The 27,917-nt window shown below is 36.3% G+C and overlaps 2 protein-coding genes across 3 annotated transcripts; one reads left to right on the top strand and one right to left on the bottom strand.

Moving 5' to 3' along the window:
- Window positions 1–1,520: 1,520 nt before the first annotated feature.
- Window positions 1,521–14,489, top strand: sgtb (small glutamine rich tetratricopeptide repeat co-chaperone beta). Its single transcript, XM_082157699.1, has 12 exons — window positions 1,521–1,611; window positions 3,801–3,916; window positions 5,004–5,107; window positions 5,237–5,312; window positions 5,501–5,600; window positions 5,695–5,799; window positions 8,788–8,926; window positions 9,093–9,155; window positions 9,745–9,782; window positions 10,824–10,907; window positions 11,097–11,217; window positions 13,740–14,489. Exons 2-11 carry the CDS (start codon window positions 3,817–3,819, stop codon window positions 11,206–11,208), a joined length of 921 nt encoding a protein of 306 aa, XP_082013825.1. The 5' UTR covers window positions 1,521–1,611; window positions 3,801–3,816; the 3' UTR covers window positions 11,209–11,217; window positions 13,740–14,489.
- A 92-nt stretch (window positions 14,490–14,581) lies between these two features.
- Window positions 14,582–27,731, bottom strand: trappc13 (trafficking protein particle complex subunit 13). Of its 2 annotated transcripts, XM_082157686.1 has the most exons (13): window positions 27,592–27,731; window positions 25,365–25,433; window positions 24,112–24,211; window positions 22,584–22,668; window positions 22,373–22,500; window positions 20,912–20,984; window positions 20,584–20,628; window positions 20,186–20,203; window positions 17,731–17,864; window positions 16,210–16,408; window positions 16,020–16,120; window positions 15,796–15,943; window positions 14,582–14,883 (listed from the first exon to the last, which is right to left on the bottom strand). In XM_082157686.1, exons 1-13 carry the CDS (start codon window positions 27,671–27,673, stop codon window positions 14,776–14,778), a joined length of 1,290 nt encoding a protein of 429 aa, XP_082013812.1. In that variant the 5' UTR covers window positions 27,674–27,731; the 3' UTR covers window positions 14,582–14,775. The 2 variants fall into 2 exon arrangements, with proteins under 2 accessions (XP_082013812.1, XP_082013813.1); XM_082157687.1 differs by lacking the exon at window positions 20,186–20,203.
- Window positions 27,732–27,917: the final 186 nt, after the last annotated feature.

Here is a 27,917-nt window from a genome sequence, read left to right as displayed (position 1 = left end):
GCAATCGAGCTCAGAGTGGCAGTGCTAAAGCTTTGAGGCCACAGTTGTGTTGTGATCAAACAATACGCAAGAGGTTTGTGGACGTGACTTCACAGGTCACGCAGGAAATAAATGACTTAGAGATGGGCAATATGGCCAAAATCTTATATCACGGTTTATGTCACCCTAACTGTATGTATTCATGGATTTCATCAGGTCCCTTTCCACAGGTGTATTAATCAAGCACAATGCAGTCTGCATTCATAATCTAGGTGCTTGATTTTTATACACCTGTGGAAAGGGACCTGATGAAACCCATGAATAGGTTTTCCATACCTTATATACATACATTATATAAATATTAAAAGTTCATATTTAATATTTCAATATAATTTAAAAAGTTAATAATTCAAATCGAGTCAGTTAAAGCAGAGACAATTGGTTAAAGTCACACTGAAGAGCCTTGAAAAGCGCAGCATTATTCTATGTGTTGATGTAATTTCCACTGAAACAGGAAGAAAGGGCGGGACATATCAAACAGCTCCTCCCCTTTAAAAAAATGGCCAATATCGTTTCATTTAAATCACAGCTCGGCCAGAGCCGTTGAGCTCAGGTAAAGCCGCAGTGTCCTCCTAATCTCCTCCATATCGCTAACGTGAAACCAGACTTCATTCGCCTTAATGGAAAGCATATTTACACTGTCTGAATAGTTCCCTATCCCTTATATAGTGAACTATGTGCCATTCACCATGTAGAAAATAGTAATAATGTGAACAAGTGACCAATTTTAGCTGCAGCTTCAGCGTCTATTTATAATGTAGGGGGCGGAGCTTCAGATTCTAGAGAACATTGATTGGACAGAAAATCTGATGAGAAGCTGAAGTGCAGAGTGATGTCATCAAAATCACTGATCCATATTGGCGGAAGTGAAAGACTGTGAGTTTCGAATGCTTATATCTTCTACATGTGAATGTTGTCATTGTTTTGGAAAACACTAGTTTATAGATTACAGTAAGATGAACATATTCATACTAAAAGCCAAAAAACTTAATTTCATATTTGATGTGCAATAGATCACATGAAATAATGGACACACACACACACACACACACACACACACACACACACACACACACACAGAACTCTCTCTCTCTCTCTCTCTCTCTCTCTCTCTCTCTCTCTCTCGATAAGTCTTTGCCCCATGTAGACAGCTAAATTGTATTACTTACAAATAAGAAAAGTATAAAAAAAATCTCTTATTCCGAAAACGTAATCTGTAGAATTTAATATTTTGCGTTATCTTGTAAGATACAGGAAAATATGTGAATTGGTTAAGATAAAAGAAAGTATTTTGCAAATATGTGCATGCAGACAATATGCTATATGTATCCTCCACTTCTGTTTGATGTTTAAAGTTAAAAAAAATAATAAAAAGGTAGAATCTAAAAAATATATCAATAATTTTACGCCTTTTGCGTAGTAGGATCTATGAACTCTTCATTGTAGTCCTTGAACAATGCCATTTCCGGCTCGACGGCGCATGCGCTGTGCTGCGCCTCCTCCTCATCAGTCTCACGACGCGAGTGTTCATGACGCTGTGGCTGGAACGAGCGCTGCGGGCACTTTCTCCAGGTAGGTGGGCGGGGGCGCGCACAGCATCCACAAGACTATAATGTTATTGATATTGTGCGCTGATATGAGATAATATGAGTCTAGAAGTGTATCAGAGACTTGCGTTTGCAAAGGTTTCTCTTTCTGTACGTTAATTAAACTGCGAATGTCTTCAGCCATTGCCCAACCTCCTGCAATCTCATCTGTGTAAACCAGTGTAAACATAGACCATCTGTGATGCACAGGCTACTGCTCATCTACCTAACAATAGGGTTATGCTTAAATATACATCAGGCTAAATGATATGTCACGTTGTAGGGCGAATTTTCATGCCTTTGTCATTATTACATCATAACTGCATCATGTGTTTTGGCTTTTGTTATCCAGGGACATGCATAACAGACTCGATAGCCTATTACAGTTGCACGGAACTATTCTATGTAGGCTAGTCTACAATATGGGACCAGAACAGTTTCATATTTCAGATCACAGCCATGTGGATTTGATGAGCAGAAGCTGATGAAATAATTAATAGAAGACTGTTATGTAATTAATTAACCCCTGCAACAACATGCAGCATAATTGGTTTTTAGCGATTCCGATTATTGATTTCCCAGATTAGATTCCAGTAAAGTAAAAACATTTAGTCAAGCATTTATATGTAACATATTTGTTTAGCAAAACGTTTTGTTGCTGCTGATTTCCATGAACAAAAATCTGCACCCTATGGTTTTAACAGAAATACAACAGCAAAAACAACTGGATAAAATACAACTGAATAAAGTTCAGGGACAGAAATTTGAATAAAATGTAAAATAACACTGCATAGCTTTCTTTTTATAAATAAAATATAGATTAATCCCTTTTAAAGTTACAAAAGTTATTCAGTCAAGATCAGTGAGTGATTTTCTTTTTCTTTTGTTCTTCGATTAACGTTAATGACACAGACGGTAACAGGAATATTAGGCTGCTGTCACTTTAAAACCTAATGCAGGATACAGTATACTGATACATATGCGTTTCGCTTACGTTCAATTAAGACATAATCAATGTGTTTACTAGAATATTTGGACATACTTTTGTGTGTATTTGTGCGTTCAAGCGCAAGAAGACGCGTGTGAGAACACAGTTCAGTCAGTATCGCTCACTATAAGAGCCTGTTTACATCTGGTCATTTACATGTGTTTTTACTGATCGGATAGCCATTTACATTTACCCTTGCCCACATAAATGTGTCTCCGCAAAACGAATATAAATCCGATCTTCAATTCCCGCGCTACATGCAAATTTTACGGCAGCGAAAGCAACAGATATGAGCTGCATTTTAATTATCATCAGCTAGTTTCAATATTAAAGACAGCAATAGGAGAGAGAGAGAGAGAGAGGCATCAGTACTGGGAAGATCATTCAGTCTCACTACTTTTAATGAAGATGATTGTTTTGCGCTTACTTTCTGGTTTATTTGTGTCAGTTTGCACGTTGGCTTGCTGAAGAGATACACACACAGATTAATTTGCAGCGATGTGTGTTTCAGTAGCGCTGTCATATCTGGCTATAACATGACATAGAACCCATAACACGCTTGAACATTTTGGGAGGAGTAAAATTACATTATGTGGTTTCAACAACCAGATGCATTTCCACTTGTCCAGTTTGGTCTGGAATGCGTGCCAGACCCACTCCTGAAGTGGTTTGAGCGATCGGATTTAAATCCATCTCGAAAGCGGTTCGGAGGGCATTTACACCTGGTCTTTCACGACCGGATAGCTATCCCATCACAGAAAGCACATGGAAGTGATCAGGTGTAAACAGGTGCCGCTTTGGATGTTTGCGCAAAGGAAACAGTGTGCGCTGCTTGAGTTGAGTTCTCTTTCATGTCTTCTTGCGCTTGAAAAGGGTTTGAAATCACATTAAAATGCACACACACAGGAACTGATTAGCGTAAATTACGGAATCGAAATTTTAATTGTATTACAAGTATCCGATTCTGGATTTGGAATCGATTTTTGATTCCCAACCCTAATTATGTGTCTAAATATGTTTGGAATAATCAGCTGATATCACTTGCAAAATGTACACATTATTGAATATTTTGTCAGTACAGTCTCTTGTTAAATCATTATCCCTCTCTCAGCTGACCCATCCGTCCCACCTTTCCTCTAACGTCTGAATCTATTGAAAAGGACCTTTTTCAACAAATCTTTCCTCAGGTTTCTCCCAGACAAAATGGCAGTGGAAAAGCGCTTGGCATATTCTATCGTGCAGTTCCTCAGAGATCAGACACACTGTGGCTCGCTGAATTCAGATGAACAGGAAAGCCTGGAAGGTAGGTCACCCTCATGTTTAAAACATTTAAAGTCACAGGCCTTTTCTACTCATGGACTGGCTGGTCAGATTCTGGACTCTGTCAGATCAGAAGGACTTTCTGAAAGTCACCACAGCAAACTATTTTACTTGTCTGTTTAAGTACATTATTATTAGTGATTCATCGGTGGCCTGATATATCAGATTGATTAACTGACAAAAATGTGGCCATTTTGTGATTTGTAAAAAAAGAAGTGTGCTTAATTATATTGAATGGGTAACACTTTACAATAAGGTTCATTAGTTAACTACCTTAGTTAACATGAACTAAGAATGAACAATACTTCTACAGCATTTATTAATCTAAGTTAATATTAATTTCAACATTTACTAATACATTATTCAAATCAAAGGTTGTATTTGTTAACATTAGTTAATGCACTGTGAAGTAACATTAACAATCAATGAACAGCTGGATTTTTATTAACTAACATTAACAAAAAAATTACGAATACAGTAACAAATTGTTAGTTTGTGTTAGTTAATACATTAACTAATGTTAACTAATGAACCTTATTGTGAAGAGTTACCATTGAAGGGACACTTTAAGGGCCTCGAAAGTTGGGACATTTTGAATCAAATCAATCAAATCAAGAGTTTGTTATTCGTTCATTTGCTTGAACCTTAATTAACTGACAAAAGTACAAAAAAAGGTTTCCAATGTACAAATTAATTGAATTTTGGAAACACATTTTGGAAGTGTGGATGTAACACTCCAAAAAAGTTGGGAAAGAGGCCAAATAAAAGTGAAAAGCTTACAGAATATCCAAGTTAAACTCTTTTGAAACAGTTTAGAAATTGAGCTGTACAAAATTATTTCAATAAATGATGAAGACATGGTAAAACATTGCACATTTAAGATATTCATAAAACAATTAAAAGAACATTCAAATTAAAAATGTCTTCATAAATGGCCACCATTGTTGAAGAAACACCACCATATCAGCGTTGTAATATGAAATTAATATATAGCGTTATTGTTTTTGTTTTTTTAACAAATACACAATTGTACAAAATTGAAAATATGAATGCATAATTCTCTATTCAAGTTGCCGTACAGTGTCTCGAGACCACTTTCAAGATCAACTCCAGTGACTGCCATCTCGCCGCCCCTCAGCCACTGAGAGAGATATTCCTCAACTCTCTCCTCAAAGTAACCACACTTATACATATCAGCCTGTCATGCTTTTGATTACTGTTGTTTTAATTCTGCATAATATGCAACAAGCAAGATTTTAGACGCACATTTTCCCACAGTTTCTTGTCTAATTGTTGTTTCCAGAATGATATTGTTACGTTACCTGAGACGTCTCCATCTCCTGAGGACATTGAGAGAGCTGAGCAGCTTAAAAACGAGGGCATGTCAACCTTTCCTACTGTATTTAGACTCAAAACACTCGCAGAGTCATATTACACGATGCATAATGAATAACTTAATCGTTCTGTCATCACATTGTTCCATTGGGATGATGCAAATAAAAACATGATCAATAATGAATGCATCAATCATTTCCAATGCTCAAATGCTTTTGTGTTTCTTTATTAGGGAATAACCACATGAAAGAGGAGAATTATAGCAGTGCTGTGGAGTGTTATACAAAAGCCATTGAGTTGGACCAAAGAAATGCAGTCTACTACTGTAACAGGTGAACGTTTGGATATCACACTGTGAGGATGCGTCACTCATAAAGACGGGTGTGTTGGTGTGTGGTGTTGACTGATGGGGTTGTTCTCTCTCAGGGCTGCAGCACATAGTAAACTTGGAAACTACACAGAGGCTACGAGAGACTGTGAACGAGCGATCGCCATCGACCCTTCATACAGTAAAGCTTATGGCAGAATGGGGTGAGATGGTTTGATTATTGTGGTATAACCGTCAGTGTTGTTATTGTAACTTAAACTAAAATTCAACTATTAAAAATCATTTTCATTCATTGAAATAAGGCTGAAATAAAATAAAACAAATGTTAGATATAATTTATAAATATTATAGAAGTTTATATTGGTAACATTAGTTTACTACATTGGTTAACATGAACTAACAACGAAAAATAATACTTAATCATTTATTAATCTTAATAATTTCAATTTAAGCATTTACTAATACATTATTAAAATCAAAAGTTGTATCTGTTAATATAATTTAATGGAATTACATGAATCAGTTTCATGAGCATGAAATGAATCTGTTTCGTGAGCTTTAAATTAAATGGTTTCATGAGCATTAAATGAATCACTCTCATGAGTATGAAATTAATCAGTGCCATGAGTATTAAATGAATCAGTTTCATGAGCATTAAATGAATCCGTTTCATGAGTATTAAATGAATCAGTGCCATGAGCATTAAATGAGTCAGTTTCATGAGCATTAAATGAATCACTCTCGTGAGTGTTAAATTAATCAGTGCCATGAGTATTAAATGAATCAGTTTCATGAGCATTAAATGAATCCGTTTCATGAGTATTAAATGAATCAGTGCCATGAGCATTAAATGAATCTGTGCCATGAGCATTAAATGAATCTGTGCCATGAGCATTAAATGAATCTGTTTTATGAGCATTAAATGAATCTGTTTTATGAGCATTAAATGAATCTGTTTTATGAGCATTAAATGAGTCAGTTTCATGAGCATTAAATGAATCACTCTCGTGAGTGTTAAATTAATCAGTGCCATGAGTATTAAATGAATCAGTTTCATGAGCATTAAATGAATCCGTTTCATGAGTATTAAATGAATCAGTGCCATGAGCATTAAATGAATCTGTGCCATGAGCATTAAATTAATCTGTGCCATGAGCATTAAATGAATCTGTTTTATGAGCATTAAATGAATCTGTTTTATGAGCATTAAATGAATCTGTTTTATGAGCATTAAATGAATCTGTTTTATGAGCATTAAATGAATCTGTTTTATGAGCATTAAACGAATCATTCTCATGAGTATTAAATGAATCAGTGCCATGAGTATTAAATGAATCACTCTCATGAGCATTAAATGAATCACTCTCATGAGTATTAAATGAATCGCTCTCATGAGCATTAAATTAATCACTCTCATGAGTATTAAATGAATCACTCTCATGAGCGTTAAATGAATCTGTTTTGTGAGCATTAAATTAATCTGTTTTATGAGCATTAAATTAATCTGTTTTGTGAGCATTAAATTAATTTGTTTTATGAGCATTAAATGAATCAGTTTCATGAGCATTAAATTAATCAGTTTCATGAACATTAAATGAATCAGTTTCATGAGCATTAAATGAATCTGTGCCATGAGCATTAAACAAATAATTCTCATGAGTATTAAATGAATCAGTGCCATGAGTATTAAATGAATCAGTGCAATGAGCATTAAATGAATCTGTTTTATGAGTATTAAATTAATCAGTTTCATGAACATTACCGTATTTTCCGGACTATAAGTCGCTTCGGAGTATAAGTCGCATCAGTCAAAAAATGCGTCATGAAGAGGAAAAAAACATATATAAGTCGCACTGGACTATAAGTCGCATTTATTTAGAAATTTATTTCACAAAATCCAAGACCAAGAACAGACATTTAATCTGGAAAGGCAAGTTGTTCAACTACACAGAACAACAGGCTGAATAGGTGTCCGGTATGTTAACGCAACATATTAACAGTTATTCAGCTACACAATAGCATAAAGAACATATACCTGGGAGGCTGAATAGGCTAAATTAACATAAGCCAGCGAGTCCAACAAGCAAGTTACAAGTAAACAAGTTCACCAAGCTCCCGCGATCTCATTCCACATCATTTTCTTCATCCTTGGTGTCGCATTTGAACAACTCCGCCAACTAGAGCGCCCTCTTGCGGCTGTAGACGGTAATGTTTTCTCTTGGTTCATCTCAGTCTGAATTAATTTTGATATACAAGTCACACCTGAATATAAGTCGCAGGACCAGCCAAACTATGAAAAAAAGTGCGACTTATAGTCCGGAAAATACGGTAAATGAATCAGTTTCATGAGTATTAAATGAATCTGTGCCATGAGCATTAAACAAATAATTCTCATGAGTATTAAATGAATCAGTGCCATGAGTATTAAATGAATCAGTGCCATGAGCATTAAACAAATAATTCTCATGAGTATTAAATGAATCAGTGCCATGAGTATTAAATGAATCAGTGCCATGAGCATTAAATTAATCTTTTTTATGAGCATTAAATGAATCAGTTTCATGAGTATTAAATTAATCAGTGCCATGAGCATTAAATTAATCTGTTTTATGAGCATTAAATTACTCTGTGCCATGAGCATTAAATGAATCAGTGCCATGAGTATGAAATGAATCAGTCTCATGAGAATTAAATCAATGAGTTTCATGAGCATTAAATTAATCTGTTTTATGAGCATTAAATGAATCGGTGCCATGAGCATTAAATAAATTTGTTTCGTGAGCTTTAAATTAAACGGTTTCATGAGCATTAAATTAATCAGTTTCATGATAATTAAATGAATCACTCTCATGAATATTAAATGAATCAGTCTCATGAGTTATCCCCAAAGTCTTGAATATTTGGTTACAACTGTACTTTTTTCCTGTTTAATATATAGTTAGGAAGTATATAGTAAATATAGTTATAGTGGCGAGGGCGATTCCTTAAAAGTGCTGAAAATCATAAATGAAATGATTATGGAACTAGCATCCTCAGATGAATCAGAAACCAGAATAAATGCATTCCTTTTGATTCCCATCTCTGCTGAGTTATACAACAGATTTTAAAAGTTAAAAGTAACCAGTATGTTACAGTTATTAATTTACAAAATTACATTACTTTTATCTTCTTTGATCTTTTTATGATTATAGATTGGCACTAACTTCTATGAGCAAGTATCCAGAAGCGATATCTTATTTTAATAAGGCTCTGGTGTTAGATCCTGAAAACGACACCTACAAATCCAACCTAAAGATCGCAGAGCAGAAACAAAAAGAAGCATCCAGTCCTGTGAGTAGAAGAAGCTGCTGTCATATGTAGTTTGATCCACCTTATGAGCAACATCAGTCTATCTTAGTTTTTAATGAATGTATATTGAGTATCCCAGTTGAGTTATTAAATATGAGAACTAGCCAATAATAACTCCTAACATTAGCTTTTACATGTGTTCTCACAGACGGCCACAGGACTGGGGTTTGACATGGCCAGCCTCATCAATAACCCTGCTTTCATTAGCATGGTATGCGCAAGTGTGTGGTTTCGCATTTCTCTGTTAATAGTATTTATGAAACGGGTCATAAATCGACCCTGCGACCCCTTTCATCTGTCTGGAACGCAGCCCATGCCGGAGTTAAAGGGCCAGTCGCTTGAATCAGACTGAGGGGGAGCGTGGGGTTTCTAGCACACTGCAGCAGTCTAGAAATTGGGACAATTTCATAAAAAGAACAGACTTTTAAGACCTAAATGCACCAAATCTAATGCAGGGTGAGACTGCCTTGGTGTAGAGGAAGGAAGAACTCAAGAAAGATTAATCTGACATGCTCTAGGCATTGATTATGCTACTTAAAGAGCCTATGGCTATGTTTGGAGTAGCACATTACCATACGCAGAATATAGTGCAGACCATTTTATCGGACAAAAACACTTCAAGGAAGTGAAAGGCAACATTTTTTTATCGTTTAAACATTTGGAGTCTGTCAGAAAGAGTCTCTTTGGTCACCAAGGCTGTATTTATTGGATCTAAAACAGTAATCTTACAATGTTACTGTCATGTATTCTTTAAATTTGATGTTTGTATCCACTCAAACACTCTCTCTTTTGCTCTATAGGCTGCCAGTGTGATGCAAAACCAGCAGGTGCAACAGCTGTGAGTTTAAATAAATCAACTCTTGCATGTTTGTGCTGCCAAATTAAACCGTTCAATTCATTTAAAGGGTTAGTTCACCCAAAAATGACAATTCTGTCATCATTTACACACCCTTATGTCGTTCCAAACCTGGATGACTTTTGTTCATCTCTTGAAAGTCTACACAATCAACATTTTCCAGCTTCAGAACGTCGTACGTGAAGAATGAATTGAGCAGTTTCTCAATTCTTCAGTTTAAACCATGATAAAAACATTTTCCATGCTTCTTTGACAAAATAGAAAGTTAAAAATAAATGACTTTACTTTCACTTCTTTGTCAGCTTTTGAACAATAGTGTTATTGGGCAATTTGTTTCAAGCCATACAATCACTTAATATGTTGAACAGATTTTAGGCTTTTATTAAGGCTTCTTATCTTAATTGATCAATGCACGTACATAGAGTACATCAAATATGGTAAACAAAACTCAACCGTACTTTCTTGACGTATGAGAACCGATGAGGTTTGTTCTCACGCTACAAACACACACAAACAAAAGTTTTTTGGATGAACTATCCCTTCAAACAGCCAAAACCAGGGTTCGTACAAGGTGCTTAAAGTACTTTAATTTGACTTTTTAAAAATGTAAGTCCTGGAAAACCGCCATATTTACGAAGAGGTACTTGAAAAGTGCTTGACTTATTTAAATACAATATATGTATGAAACTTAATTTTTTCAAAAAGGCACAAATGCAATCTTTTCACGCAAAATGAACACTGCCGCCCGTCTGATAAACCCCCATCAGACCTTTTCTCGATACGAAGTACGCCAACATTATAATATAAAACATTATTTACTGAACAATAATAGCAATTATAAACTTTGTATTCAAAATATGTTATTAAATACGTTGTAAGTTGTGTTTTGGAAACCTCACATCTGTAGTCCTTGAATTTCTTTTTACTGTATCTGTATGAACCCTGTAATACTGCAACAGATACACACGCTATATTTAAAAAAGTCATGACCAGGTGTGTTTGTGATTAACTGTCCAAAACCAGCATGTCGGGCATGATGTCTAACGCAGTGGGCGGACCTGCCGCAGGAGTGGGAGGATTATCTGACATATCCAGTCTCATTGAAGCGTGAGCATCTTCTCTTTGACTTCTGATTGACGGGACATGTGTTCCACGGAAGGTTTTAAGAATTATGTGGTGCATAGATATTCAGAGGTGATGCGTATAATATATATATACACCGAGCAGAATTACAAACGTGGCAGGATGTGTTGATGTGGCTCATAAACTAGGAGTGTTTGCTGACGTTTCTCTCAGTGGACAGCAGTTCGCCCAGCAGATCCAGCAGCAGAATCCAGAGCTGATCGAACAGCTGAGGAACCACATACGGAGTCGCTCCTTCAGCGGCAGCGCCGAGGAACACTCCTGATCCCAGCAGGTCATCCTGTTTAAACTACACACTTACTCTCTTTACTGTCCAATTTAATGCGTCTTTGCTGAAAAAAAGTGTCTTACTTTTTCAACAACACTGAGCTGTGGTGCTCAGTTTGAAACTTGTGACATTCAGTTTCCAGCTGAAATGAAAACTAGTGGCAGTAAAAGACCAAGAACTTATTCCTTTTCACATAAATTATGATTACATTGGCAGATTATCGATTAATAAAGACTTATTTTCACATGGTTCCTTGCGCAAAAGAATGCTATGACCTCAAAACACTTTTACCATCGAGGACTTGTAAACTAATACATTTTTGACGTTTGCATCACATAATCAGCTCCATATGTATTTCCTATAATGGTTAACTTTCGCGATAGCTCATCTGATACAGCATTGCACTTGTGATGTGAAGCGCTCGAATGCAAGTCACGATAAAAGAGCTTAAACACTTGTAGAAGCAAGCTAAAATGGCATGGCTGCTTCAGCAAATCTGGTTTAATCTCATGTTTGTCGGGTTTAGTGTTGGCGGTATATTATTTTCAGATGCGATTGAGCATTAACCTTTTAACGCCACTCACCGGACATTGTTTTTCCGAACTGCCGAGATACGTACAACAACCAACAACCAGATTCACAGTCATTTGTTTCAGATATACAGTGGGGAGAACAAGTATTTGATACACTGCCGATTTTGCAGGTTTTCCCACTTACAAAGCATGCAGAAGTCTGTAATTTTTATCATAGGTACTCTTCAACTGTGAGAGACGGAATCTAAAACAAAAATCCAGAAAATCACATTGTATGATTTTTAAGTAATTAATTTGCATTTTATTGCATGACATAAGTATTTGATACATCAGAAAAGCAGAACTTAATATTTGGTACAGAAACCTTTGTTTGCAATTACAGAGATAATTTGTTTCCTGTAGTTCTTGACCAGGTTTGCACACACTGCAGCAGGTATTTTGCCCCACTCCTCCATACAGACCTTCTCCAGATCCTTCAGGTTTCTGGGCTGTCGCTGGGCAATACGGACTTTCAGCTCCCTCCAAAGATTTTCTATTGGGTTCAGGTCTGGAGACTGGCTAGGCCACTCCAGGACTTTGAGATGCTTCTTACGGAGCCACTCCTTAGTTGCCCTGGCTGTGTGTTTCGGGTCATTGTCATGCTGGAAGACCCAGCCACGACCCATCTTCAATGCTCTTACTGAGGGAAGGAGGTTGTTGGCCAAGATCTCGCGATACATGGCCCCATCCATCCTCCCCTCAATACGGTGCAGTCGTCCTGTCCCCTTTGCAGAAGAGCATCCCCAAAGAATGATGTTTCCACCTCCATGCTTCACGGTTGGGATAGTGTTCTTGGGGTTGTACTCATCCTTCTTCTTCCTCCAAACACGGCGAGTGGAGTTTAGACCAAAAAGCTCTATTTTTGTCTCATCAGACCACATGACCTTCTCCCATTCCTCCTCTGGATCATCCAGATGGTCATTGGCAAACTTCAGATGGGCCTGTACATGTGCTGGCTTGAGCAGGGGGACCTTGCGTGCGCTGCAGGATTTTAATCCATGACGGCGTAGTGTGTAACTAATGGTTTTCTTTGAGACTGTGGTCCCAGCTCTCTTCAGGTCATTGACCAGGTCCTGCCGTGTAGTTCTGGGCTGATCCCTCACCTTCCTCATGATCATTGATGCCCCACGAGGTGAGATCTTGCATGGTGCCCCAGACCGAGGGAGATTGACCGTCATCTTGAACTTCTTCCATTTTCTAATAATTGCGCCAACAGTTGTTGCCTTCTCACCAAGCTGCTTGCCTATTGTCCTGTAGCCCATCCCAGCCTTGTGCAGGTCTACAATTTTATCCCTGATGTCCTTACACAGCTCTCTGGTCTTGGCCATTGTGGAGAGGTTGGAGTCTGTTTGATTGAGTGTGTGGACAGGTGTCTTTTATACAGGTAACGAGTTCAAACAGGTGCAGTTAATACAGGTAATGAGTGGAGAACAGGAGGGCTTCTTAAAGAAAAACTAACAGCTCTGTGAGTGCCGGAATTCTTACTGGTTGGTAGGTGATCAAATACTTATGTCATGCAATAAAATGCAAATTAATTATTTAAAAATCATACAATGTGATTTTCTGGATTTTTGTTTTAGATTCAGTCACTCACAGTTGAAGTGTACCTATGATAAAAATGACAGACCTCTACAGGCTTTGTAAGTAGGAAAACCTGCAAAATCGGCAGTGTATCAAATACTTGTTCTCCCCACTGTAACTGACTCGCTTGACATTTCATTTTAAAAGTGTCGTGAAACGTGCAAAAAAGCAACATGATATACATCTGCAGAAATGTTGTTTTCCCAGTGAGCCTGTGTTGGACATTTTCCCAGTGCTCTTATCAGTGTGTGTAACTAGTAGGGATTTTCCTATAACATTTATACTGCTGTAAATATATTCCATGGACAGGACTTTTATGTTCACGCACCCGTGTGTCCTGCAGAATAATGAAAACTATAAATCTGGTCTATGCAGGATCAAGAATCAGAGGAGGGCGGGCGGAAAAAGAGACGTGAGTGCAATCGTTAAATTCATTCTTCTATTGAATCGAACCCGGGATGGAGGGAATGGCACTTTATACGGAGACGTCAGGAGGGAAGAGGAGAAAACACATCTAAAATCACCTTATACACAGAACATTCTCTTAGGTTTCTTTGTGTTTGTCTGTGTAGATAATGTTTCAGTCCTCTTTATGAATGTAGCTGGTTATGACACATCAGAGTTGACTTTATTTTACTAAACGAATGACTGATTATATGTTTATGCCTATTAACTAGATTCGGGGCCATGTTATTAACATCCAAGGGCATTGTATAAGAATAGTTCTCTGCTAAAATGACAATTGACTCATTGTTTGGAAGGACATGAGGGTGAATAAATGATGGCAGTTGTCATTTAGCGTGAACTAACCCTTTAACGCATTCTGATTATTTTTTACAACATATTCTGTTCGTTTTAGGAACAAGAGACATTTGTGTGCTAATCACTATATCAGCTGCTTCACCAGATCTGTTTGTTTAGTCATTTTATTCACTGGTAATGACAACAAAATGTTGCTATAATAAGCATATTCATAATCTCAGCATTTGCAATTTTCTTTTGCATGCTCCATAATCTGATATTTGCAGTCAGATGAGTGATTGAAGCCTATGTAATATGCTTATAAACACAGAGCAGTATAATGTTTTGTCAAAAAATAATGTTAATAAATGTGTCTTGAAATCATTCTGTCGATATCGGCGTCCTTTGTAGCGAAACATTATGATATTTGCTTATCGCCCACCAGAACAACACACTTTTGTAGAGCAAACCTCATAAATGTTTTAACAGCTGATTTTTAATTGACATTTTATTTACATTGACAGTTAAAATACAAGATTAAGGGCTTTAAAAGATGACATTTTTAAAACAACAACCTTAAAGGTAAAGAGCAAAAGGTGTTATATTAATAGATGCAGAACAGATGGGAAGTTGGTCCATTGACACAGACAGTGCAAAATGCCACAAGGGTTCAACTCTCTGGACTCGTGTAAGGACACACCACACAGACCTGTGCGATGTCATCATATTCATACGTTCTTTTCAGGAAAGTATCCGTTAGCCTCAGTCCTGATATGCTCTAAAAGAAAAACAGAAATGACATGGCTGTATCATGGATCCTGCATCATCATTCATTCATTTTTGCTACTGTATCTCTGGTGCTCTTCGGTCAAATTTTTTTTTTTAAAGTAATTTTTTTACTTCATTGGAATGGTACGAAACTTGGTAATCTTGGTAATTTTGGGAGTGCAGCCACACAAAATCTGACTGAAAGCTAAATTTTTTTAGATATCAATGTCAAATTTGGAGCACAACTTGTTTAGATTTTTGGCTTTGATTTTCTTGCAGTTTTAGAGTAAAACGTGATTTTGAAAATATACATTTCATATTAAAATTGAAAATATTATTTTGTGCATTTTTCATACTGTAGCAACACACAAAATTCTGTTACTTTTTTTAAGTTCACTTTTTTAAACGTTTTTCACTTCAGCAATAATCTGCCAAGTGTCGTCTTTGAAAATAGATAGAACTTAAGTATTTAACTTCAAGATTTACGACAGTTTAAATTGGAAATTTAATTTCCAGGTCTATGCTCAAAAAGTGAATAAATGGATTATAAATACAGCGTAAATATAATTTAGTATTATAAAAATCCCCTAAAAATACAAAATATTAAATAAAAAACATCAAACTAAAATATAGAACATTCATTTCATTGACAAAATAAAAAATCTTAAATTGACTCAAATTGAATTAAAATTAAAATGACTCGGTCATTTATGACCGACACGCGAAGAGCACCAGAGGGTTAAGACAAGCCTATCTATAAATGACTGCTGTTATGATTGGCCCCTTGCATTACATGCCAAATTACTAAATATCGCTAAACTGAATTTGAATTCAAGTAGCAAATTTTGCCCAACTCTGCAATACATCCAATGAAAAGCCCATTGAAATATCATAATGCTGCCTCAGGCCTGCTGGAGCGTACCTGTAAGCCCTGAACGGACGACAGGAGCCTGAGAGGAATGGACAACGATGCGCTGGGGCTGAGTTTACCCAGCTGTCTGCCGGACACCCCACACCAGTGGACGGAGCGCGTGTTACACATCTCCAGAACCAGATCCATGGTCCTCTCACTGACAACGGGAACACCAGCGGTTAAAACCCACAGAGTTCATGTGTAACCTGACAGGCTCTCGGCCGTGCTCTGACCTGCAGTTGGTGATTTTACAGGTGATGTCGAAGGGCTCCTCTAGGTTGACCGTGTCTGGGATGAACTCGAGGGAAAGCCTGACGTCACCGTAACCAGGAGCCTAGAAGAGAAGGCCTGAATGAGCCGCGTTCTGTGTAACATACAGATGTTGTAGTCCACTGGATTAACTATAGTGACTGAGCACTGTACCATTCTCTGTAGCTGGCTGGTCTGTAGACGTCCTCTCTCCCCGAGGTTGGTTTTCCACACAATGTCTAGTTTGCCGATCACCGTCACCCCCTTGATGACCCCGGCCTTCTCCGCAAACTCTGGCTTGGGCTTCAAACAGTACAAATACTGCCTCGTGTCCAAGGGCTGCAGATACGACATCTTCCCAAACGTCGACTCGCTGCAGAAATCCAAGAAAACGTTGCGCATAAGTTCAATAATGTCAACAAGTCTGTTGCTGTACCATTTACAGCTGCTTAGCAAACGTCATTTCAATAGGAAGTGAACACGATTGGGAATTTTGGTTCAAGTTGGTGGCATGAATTCCCCACGTTGACCAACAGAAAGCGGCTTCTGTGCGAGCTGTGCTTTATACATCACTACTCTTTTGACAATAGACAATGGGCCTTTTCTGTCCACGAAATGAAGCCCAAATTTTGCTCATGTGACCACACTAACTCTACAAGGTTACACAAAAGAACATTAAAGTTTCAACCATTAACAGGAGTCTGCTGGTTTCAGTACAGCTTAAAGGAAATTGTAAATTTACTTAAAGTAAATGATGACAGAATTTTTAGTTTTAAGTGAACTATTCCTTTAAACTCTATTAACAACAACTGTGACATGCTGTCAATTACTAAAGAAATGTCCCTCAGTTTATAAAAGCAAACAATCGTCTCATTTACAGTGATGCACTTACAATAGAAGTCCATGAGGCGAGACGTTTCTGAGGGTTTAAAAGCAGATTTGTGTGGTTTGTGTTTTTGGAATAGCGAGAGTTGACAGATTGGATGTAATTTTGTCACACATTTGAAACTACGCATTTTAACTATATTTAACTGTAAATATGATTTTTATTTGTTTTTACAAAATGTCAACATCATACAAGTCAACATTATTTTCTGTGCCAATCTACAGCACGTCACAAATTAAAACAATCATGAAAATTGTATTGAACCGAATACATTCTTTTATAACCTCCACTACTGTTCAAATGTTTGGATTGAGTAAAACTGCTAATGTTTCTGAAAGTCTCATGTTCACCAATTTATCGGATCAAAAATACAGTAAAAAACTGTAATATTGTGCAATTGAATAAAAAAAAAAATGTATGTGAATATACTGCATGTTAAAATGTAATTTATTCCTGTGATCAAAGCTGAATTTTCAGCCTCATTACTCCAGTCTCCAGTGTCACATGATCCTTCAGAAATCATTCTAATATGATGATGATTTGATGCTCAAGAAACATGATTATTATCAATGTTGAAAACAGTTGTGCTGCTTCATATTTTGAGGAAACCGTGATCAAAAAAATTTAGTGAATAGAAAGTTCAAGTTCAATAATTGAAATATTATGATCACTTTATGGTCGCTTTTGATGCATCCTTACTGAATAAAAGTTTGAATTTCTTTAAAAAAAAAATAGATAAATATACTTCCCCAAAGCGTTTGACTGGTAGTGTAGAACACAAACACATCAACAGTGACAGTGAGGCTCACCTCTCGTCCGCAGAGGACACAGCGTTGAGCTCAGTCACGTTGTACATCATAGAAGGTTCCAGAGACACTTTCTCCATGAACATTGGGGACGTAGTGATGTTCTGGATCTGTGCCTCTAGGAACACCTCATCCGTCTGTAGGGTCAAAGGTCAAACACATCAAATCTCGGGTGTGTTTCCCAAAGCCAACTATGGTCGCAAGTTACAAATAGAGTTCAATGGAAATTGCGATCATAGTTGGCCATTACTCAGCCCTGGTCAGATTACATGCAGTATTGTACTGTATGTATATCAATTAATATTTTATACACTTTATCCTGGAGGGATACTTTATTTGAAGGGCTTTACATGAAGACTTAATGCATACGAATGAATTACAATTTAGTAATATCACAATAAACAGGCTTATCTCTTTGGTTGTGAATGGCACTGAATTGAATCATCGTTGTTTAAAGGTGTTGTGGCCCATCAAATCAAGTTCATCAGACAAGTTTAAGTGGAATTTATTGCATTTTTTCAGAGAGGCATATAAAGCAGCTGTTTGCCCAGTAGTGTCATCTTGAGTTGGAGGTTAGTTCATGCCTGTGGATCAACAGCATCGTTTGACAGAAGTGTTGTTATGGATACAGCATGAAGCAAAGATCCCATGCCAAGCCGGATTCATTCAATAGCCCAGAAATCAAACAGTTTAGACTAATTAGACTATATCATGTCACTCTAAAGAAGTCTTTTAACTCATCACACCATTATTATTGATTTTTGGGAGTTTTGGGAATTTCAAACCAAAAGTGATTTAAATCTGTCAAAGAAAACATCAATTGGTATAAAGATGATTGAAAACAAGCATCAGTTTGTCCCAGCCTCAGGAAAGGAGTGAGTTGATTCAGTTCAGCACTGTGAGCGAGGGAGCAGTGAAGCAGAAGCAGTGAGAGGAAACAAGTCAAGGAAAACACACAACAAATATTTCTCTCATCTAATTTTTGGTTTACATATTTCTTTATTATTATTATTATTAGATTATGTGGATTGCCAATTAAAAAATTATAACTTTTTTTTGGTTAAATTTAAGGACATTTTCTAGTTTCAAATATCATTGATTTAATTTATAACAATAAACACTGTAAAAATAAATGTTGTTACTGTAGAGGTTTGATCTTTCTATCTGTCTGTCCATCTATTTATCCATCCATTCATCTACTGAACAAAATTATAAACGCAACACTTTTGTTTTTGCCCCCATTTTTCATGAGCTGAACTCAAAGAATAAGACTTTTTCTATGTACACAAAAGGCCTATTTCTCTCAAATATTGTTCACAAATCAGTCTAAATCTGTATTAGTGAGCACTTCTCATTTGCAGAGATAATCCATCCACCTCACAGGTGTGGCATATCAAGATGCTGATTAGACAACATGATTATTGCACAGGTGTGCCTTAGGCTGGCCACAATAAAGGCCCACTCTAAAATGTGCAGTTTTACTGCATCTATATCCATCCATCCATCCATCCATCCATCTATATCCATTTATCCATCCATCTATATCCATCCATCCTCTATATCCATTATCCATCCATATCCATCTATAATATCCATCTTTCCTTCGTCTATCCATGTCAATTATCCATCTATCCGCCATTCATCTATCTATCCATACATATATACATACATACATATATATCAATCCATCCATCCATCCATCTGTATCTATCTATCTATCTATCTATCTATCTATGCATACATACATAGATCTATCCATCCATCTATTCATCCATCCATCCATCTATCTATCTATCTATCTATCTATCTATCTATCTATCTATCTATCTATCTATCTATCTATCTATCTATCTATCTATCTATCTATCTATCTATCTATCTATCCATGCATACATACATTGATCTATCCATCCATCTATCTATCCATCCATCTATTCATCCATCCATCTATTCATCCATCCATCTATTCATCCATCCATCTATTCATCCATCCATCTATTCATCCATCCACCTATTCATCCATCCATCTATTCATCCATCCATCTGCTCTACCTTTTGAAACAACTTTCCATTTTGGCTAATGCCTGGTTTCTCAGGTTACTGCTTAGTAATAACCAATAGCCAAAAAGCTATTCAGGCCTTCTTTAGGGTACTGCTGTAGGTAACGTAGCCTTTCTAAAATCTTGCCAATAGATAATACAGTAACTTATGGTCATTTAACACGAATTAAATAAAGGTTTTGGCAAAAAATTATGAATTAGAAAAATAACTTTTACTAATAGCACAGGTCTGGATTCCTCAACATAATCTCGTATTTTCCATCTCAGTACTGTCCTGTTATCTGAATATCAAAATACTTTTCATATGTTTTCCCCTTGCTTGTTTCAAAGGCTCAGAAGAAGAAAAGAAACAGGTTATGCTGAAAAAAAAAGTTGCAATGAGAAAGAAAAACAATTACCACGGAACTGAGGTCACTCTAATGGAGGAATAAAACACAAAAATAAACATTAGAGAAGTGAAGGTTACATGCACCAGAAAATGACAATGTCAGTTTTCTTCTTGAGGCAGCATAAATGTGAACAAAACAGTGAATTATGAATGAAACACACACACACTACTTACAAAAGGGATATCAAATGAAACACATGAAAATGTATAAAATGGGATCTTAAGCATAGCCTCACTATAAATTATTTCAAAAGCTGCGAGGCAGTGCAGAGAGGAAGATAAACAGTATGACCATGGGAAATACTAGAGACTATAAGTGAGTCATTTGCTTTCGTATATATATATATATATATCCTCTAAATATTAGGGGGAAAAACACAGAGCTCAAACTGGTAAATGTAAACTTACCTCAGCATTGTAGAATTTGGTCTTTACATCTAGAGGCTTGAGAACCTGGTTCAAAATAGAGTTAAAACTGAAGTTTGAGCTGCAGTTTGATTCTACTTCAACAGAATCCATATCAAATTGAATTTATCACACAACTCAAGACTGCTTTCAATGACCTAGCTTCAGCTCTTCAACTCTGCGGACTGTTTCCAGGATGAGTAAAGCAGCATGAGATCTCATGCTCCAGTTCAAATGTCAAGCTTTAGTGTAAATTAAAAGTCTCGGCTCTGTGCAAAATGGTTTGCGTAGAGCAGGCGTCCAATCACAGAGCAGGAGGAAATGAGCTCACCTGAAATTTGAAGAACTTTCTAAAGTACAGCTTCTCTCCAGTCTGAGTGGTGTAACTGACAGCACAGACCAAGCTGGAATCAGAAGATCAGACACAAACATGGTGAGGACAACAGCGTGCTGTATACATCTCTTATTCTTGATGGATTTGATCTATTTATGGTAGAAACGTGAACATGCAACAGCATTTGCAACCAATTTTACCCCAGTAATTTGAGTAATTTAGAGGATATCAAACCCAAAAATGTTGGGGCATGACTTGAATTTACCCATTGAAGGTAAATTGAAGGAAAAGAGGCGGAGAAACAATATAAATATGAATTAAATATTGTTCTTTTCCTCAAATGAAGCGCTATTGTATGGCTTCAGAATATGGAATATGTAGTTGATTTCAGTATGTGTATTACTGCAGAAATCTTGCATAGATCCCGTTAAGGAACATTTGCTTCAAACCATTTGATTACCATGGCAGTCAAGCCAGCTCTTTGTTTGCAGTCGAGTCGTTTACTGTGGGAAGTACAGGAAGTCTTTTGTCTTGTTTTCTTTTTGCTGAAATGGCATTGTATTTTACTTGGACAGTCACAGAAATGTAGAAATCGAAGCAAAATTATTTCGGCATTAAAGAAAAAAAAATCTGAAAGGTTGAAATATGTTTAGTGAAACCTTTTAGAACGGGCCTAATAATTTCGGCCAGTTTTCTCTGTAATTCAGTGCAAACAAATCTCTAAAAAAGAACTGTTATGCATAATTGATGCTTAATTTTTTCATCCATCATTTGTCTTACTCATTTTGTTAAACTCTAATTTGAGATTAAACTGCATTGCAAGTTGGGGCAAAAATAATTTGTGTCGTGGTCAGCGTGAACAGGAAAACACAGAAGCTGCAGGAAGCCTGACTGGCTAAGAATAACACTTACCGATGAAGTGGATCTACTTTAACAGGAAATTGCTTCCTCTGGCAGCCCTCCCCCTAAACCAATGCTCTGCTTACTTGTGTTCAGCCAACAGAAGGCTGAACCACTGGACTTATGCTTTAAAAGGCATATTTTTGCTGATTCAGGGACTTTCTAAATTGTTCTAAAGAAAACAATTTTTTTTAGATATTGTAGTATTTATTACAATTTGAAATATCTTTTTATTTTACGTTTTTATTTTTATTTTCGTTTAAGTTATAGTAATTTTGTTGTGAGTATTTGTAATTTGTATATTTCCATTCAGATCATTTTTATTTCAGTATCAGTTGTTTTTTTGTTTGTTTTGTTTTGAGTTTAAGTTTTCTCAAGTAATATTTATATTTGATTTGATTTCAGCTTTATTTAAATTCCCGAAAACTACTTTTAATCATTTACATTTTTTTGTTAACAACATTAGATTGTGGAGAACTACTCCATTCGATTCATTATATTAACGCTACCCAGCATTAAAAGACTAGGAATGTTTGGAGTCTGTCAGATGTTACGCACATGTGTGTCCCGATCTCCTTGACTTCATGATGGATGACATCATCAATGCAGGACTCTGGCTTGAGCTCTGAAACGGCAGAGTTTGAGGCGGACAGATTTAACCTCTGGGAGCTGGTCTGCAGGTCTGCCTGCGAACAGAGACAATCGTGGGATAGTAGCGGGACACCAACACAACTACATTAGGCTTTTATTACTTCACCTGAGCCGTTACCTTTACGAGAATGTCTTTGACCACTTGACTGCTGTCGTTGTGCACGCTGATGTAACTGGAGAAGGTCTCGCCAAGGAAAATATTTCTGTATGGGGAATGGTGAGAATGCATTTTTCGCATCACTGGAACGGTTTGGGATTCAAATGGGCATGTGGCACTTTCCACTAATAGGACACAGAAAAGGACCTGAGGTGCTTCATCTTCACCTCTTTTTTTTAACAGTTTGGTTTGTGTGAGCATTTTCCTAACAAAAATAAATAAAATTATGTTTTTTTTCCCTCAGAAATTTCAAAATTACCTGTGATTTAGGATGGGATTATAAATATTTGATGAGTTTAAAACTAGCTTATGAGAAGGGTTTGTAGGTGATAGATAGATAAATAGATAGATCTTCTGAGTATCTTCTGGTCACCAAGGCTGCATTTATTTGATAAAAAACAATAAAATAATGTGAAATATTATGACAATTTAAAATGACTTTTTTTCTATTTTAATATATTTTAAAGTGTAATTTATTCCTGTGATCAAAGCTGAATTTCCAGCATCATTACTCCAGTCTTCAGTGTCACATGATCCTTCAGAAATCATTCTAATATGATGATTTGATGATCAAGAAACATTCATTATTATTATCAATGTTGAAAACAGTTGTGTACAATTTTTTTTCTAAATTCTTTGATGAATAGAAAGTTCAAAAGAACAGCATTTATTTAAAATAGAATATTTTCTAACATTATAAATGTATTTACTGTAACTTTTGATCAGTTTAACTTTATGAATAAAAGTATTGATTTATTTTATTTATTTCCCCCAAAAATAAAATTAAAATTCTTACTGAGCCCAAACTTTTGAACGGTAGTGTTTAATGTTACAAAAGCTTTAGATTTCAGATAAATGCTCTTCTTTTGAACTTTCTATTCATCAGAGCATCATGAAATAAAAATGTAAATAACTGTTTTCAACATTGATAATAATCATAAATGTTTCTTGAGCATCAAATCATCATATTAGAATGATTTCTGAAGGATCATGTGACACTGAAGACTGGAGTAATGATGCTGAAAATTCAGCTTTGATCACAGGAATACATTACAGTTTAAAATATATTAAAATAGAAAAAAGTCATTTTAAATTGTCATAATATTTCACAATATTACTGGGTTTTTTTTATTGTTTTTTTTTTTATTAAAAAAATACATGCAGCCTTGGTGAGCAGAAGAGACTTCTTTTAAAAACATAAAAAATCTTACTGACCCCAAACTTTTGAACGGTAGTGTAGATAGATAGACAGATAGATAGACATAACGATAGATAGATAGATAGATAGATAGATAGATAGATAGATAGATAGATAGATAGATAGATAGATAGATAGATAGATAGATAGATAGATATAAATAATGATATAGATATAGATGAAAAACTCATGCGATACCAAAGTGTACCGTGTTTGTGGAAAGTGCCATGAACTCATTAATAAATCCAAAAATAAATCATCAAATTTTAGGTCATTTAATCTATACATTACCCAAAATTCTGAGGCAGCGTGAGCATTTCCCCAAGGATTAGTGTTTCTGCCCCCTTTACAGTAGACGGATCATCTTTCATGAGTCGTATAAACAAATCACCTGCAGACATGTGATATGCAGAGCTGTAAAACCTCTTGACTGACAGTCTAGACCCCCATAGACATCTAAATCAACAGAGATTTTTATTTGTGCCTTAGTTATGTATAGTCAAGACTTTCAAGAAGGCCACACATGTTGGTCACAGGCCATGATTTGCAAACATGCATGTATGTCAAAATATAACAATGATATACGAGTCATCAAATTATGAATAATAATAACCAAACAAAACTATCTGCAAGCCATGATTCAGCTGACTATTTATACAAATAAGAAGCATAACACGAGGTGGTGTCTTCATGTTTTCAACATTACAATCTCATTCATGCAGATTAATAGGGGAACATATTTCAGCTGCTTTTATATATAGAAGTGCTACTCAGAACTGCCACTCAGAAGTGTTGTCGTGACACGCGGTCCTGGAGCGCAGCCGCTGGCGATCGCGTTTCAGAGCATCGGGGAAATGCAAAAGACTGAGCGGCTGATAATAGCTTTCAGAGAAACTCAACACTGGACTCAGCAGTGGTTTCATGTGTTGCATTATAACAACAAATGTTCCAGTGTATTTACAGTGTTTTCCACTGGATTTAGTGAGACTGTGGTGGGTGGACCCTGGTCCCTCTAGGTGTTACATTTTGTACATTTTAAAGTTCAATTCATCAATCTGGTGCACTTTAAGAGCTCAAACGAAGAGCTCCAACCAGTGTTCAAATTGAACAAAGAAAGAAGTTGATGAGTTGATGTGCACCTGAACTTTAAAGGGACTCAAACCTCTTTTTAGTTGTGATATAGTGTCTCAGACTATACAGCATTCACGCTGGTACAATTAGAAAATAATAATAATTATATGTTTATATTATTATTATTCCTATATTTATATTTTAAAAGAAATGCACTGTAAAATAAACATATTTTATTTTACTTTAAGCTACACTATTAAAATTACAATATTTTTGTCCTAATTTCTACAATTGCAAGAGATAAACCCTTGAGCTTTTATTTTGAAGGAAACTGCAGTCGAGCTTTTATTTTGAAGGAAACTGCAGTTTTATGAATTATGAAATTAATGTCTTTCCCAATGAATTTGAATTTCTGATTTCACAAAACATGTGTATTCGTCAAATGTTTCCTGATGAGTGTCATTGGACTGTACCTGGAAGATCTCGGTCCTCACACGTCACCGGCATGTTTGTGAAAAGCGTAGGTTTGGTGAGCCGCATCACTGGAGGGAGAAACATAACATCAAATCTTTACAATATTTCAGTATCAAACACACATGATGTACGGTTAACTCTCGGAGGGTCTAGTTGCTTTTATTTAGATTTCTTTAAGGTTGACCAGTGTAACAGACAGTAACAGCTCGTGTGTAGACACCAATGTACCATTAGTTCACCATCTTAGTTTCTTGTGTAACTTTAAATGCTCAGTTGATGCAGTTGATCCAAACACCAACATAGCCAATTAGCCATAAAGTGATATTTACAATATAAGGTTAATATATAGGCCTAGGCCTATAGTTAGATGTCTTATTCCATGTATGCCCTGAATTCACATCCCTGTCATACAGCACCAAATGATGATCTGATAATATTTCACTTGATTAGCATTGTGAAATATCATGATCACAACACGCAATTGAGAAAAAAAAAAAAAGTATAAATTGCGAAATGTAAACTTGCAATTGCGAGAAAAAAATAAGAATTGTTAGATAAAAAGTCACAATTAAGTTTTCCATTTTTTATTCCATGGTGGAACAAGCTTCCATATCGATATATTAGACCAAAAAATGTTTTATTTTTTTTTTACTTCCTCAGAATGGTATGAAACTTGGAGACTTTGGTGGCACTTGATGTATGAACACACACACACACACACACACACACACACACACAGGATTAAAAAAAGGCTAAATAGTCACACTTTTGATCTTAGCATTCAAAAATACCAACATAGGAAATTAATGGGGGAAAAAGTAAAACATGAAAATACAGAGCAATTTCTTCTTTTGTGATCCGAAATAAAAAGTGACTAATTATTTACAGAATTTAGATACACTTTCCCATAGACAAGTTGTGAAGAGGTAAATAAACTACAAGCTATGAGAGAGAGAGAGAGAGAGAGAGAGAGAGAGAGAGAGAGAGAGAGAGAGAGAGAGAGAGAGAGAGAGAGAGAGAGAGAGAGAGAGTGTGTGTGTGTGTGTGTGTGTGTGTGTGTGTGTGTGTGTGTGTGTGTGTGTGTGTGTGTGTGTGTGGTGTGTCGGGGCTTCATACCCTGAATTTGCTGAGGGCCCTGTTTCTATTACATATGATTTACTGTATTTTTCTCCACCAGATGACACCAATCTGCCTTCGATGCATTGGATATTAAATCATTTAAACACTGTATTAACTGAAAATAATATTTGTATATGTTATTATTTTTATTATGGTGTATAATTTAGAAGTAAATATAGTCTTGTGACATGAAATCCCCTCAAAATACACAAAATTAAAGAATAAATATTATTGAAACAAAATTCATTAATTGTGGGTTCATTTTTTGTCTGATTTGATCGCCAAGTGTGATCTCTGATAAAATAAAATAAAAATGCAAAGATTCTTAATGATTCCAAAAGGCAGGCTTCATTTTCTTTATGCAAAATATAAAGTCTTGTTGTCCTACTTGCACACGTCCTGAAGCGCAATATTACACTGAGTCATTCTGTTCTTTAACTCTAAGCAGTTCAGTCTGACTATTGAGCATGAGCTAGATTTAATCCATTTAATAAGCTCTCTGTTTTAAAACACGTTATACCAGTCTCAGTAACCTACCAAACATAACACACGAACAAACCTGAAAATGACTGTGGGGAATTAATTCATTTATTGTTCTTAATTCATTTTGTCAGTCTGAAAATTATGCCAAGACAACAAGTATAGTAAGTATACGGAGGGATATAGGGTTATTTGACATTAAACCCTGAAGAGATTATGTAGAAGACTAATAAAGCATCACTTCAGAGAGCTTTTCTGTTACTAGACTCGATGTCAACACTGGAATCAATGAAAGACTCTGTGTATCTGATGATGATGCCACAAAACAGCAGCTGTCATGTGTTTCCTACAGCAGCAGAAAACTGCTAGACTCTTCCAGTATGTGACTCTTACACATGTACACATGTACCAGGGCTCAAACCCTTTCTTATACTGTCTGTGCTCAAAGCTAGTGAGCAGCAGTAGATCTGAGCCTCAGCAGAAGTGATTAGCATGCAGCTAACAGGGCGATCGCTTCAGCTACAGCGGGGTTTATGAATGAATGAATATAAGTAAGCACGCAACATTGTTCAGGCATTCAGCTGCTCTTTCGCTACTAGAGTAAGAAAAGGTTGAACCCCGCAATACCTTTTAATGCGAGCAGATGCTCTTGTTTTGCCTGGTTGACATCCATCCTGTCTGCTGCACTGGACTGACCTTTCACCTGCATATCAGCTGCTGACGGAGACTGCAGAGGGACAAACCGCGTTTCAGCGACACCAGAACGCGATCGCAGGCGTCTGTAAATACAGCAAATCCATACAGACACAGTGTGTGATAAATGCACATCATGTAATGCTGCAGTTCAACACCTCTTTACTGTTACCACGTTACTATACACTTCAAATAGGACGTAAAGTGCTGAATCATCAATTAACTGGCTAATAAGGAATTCAAGGTCCGCAAGTGAAACC

The sequence above is a fragment of the Leuciscus leuciscus genome (assembly GCF_965113295.1).
Source record: "Leuciscus leuciscus genome assembly, chromosome: 24".
NCBI classification, from domain to species: Eukaryota; Metazoa; Chordata; class Actinopteri; order Cypriniformes; family Leuciscidae; genus Leuciscus; species Leuciscus leuciscus.
This window is presented reverse-complemented; position numbering and strand designations above follow the sequence as displayed.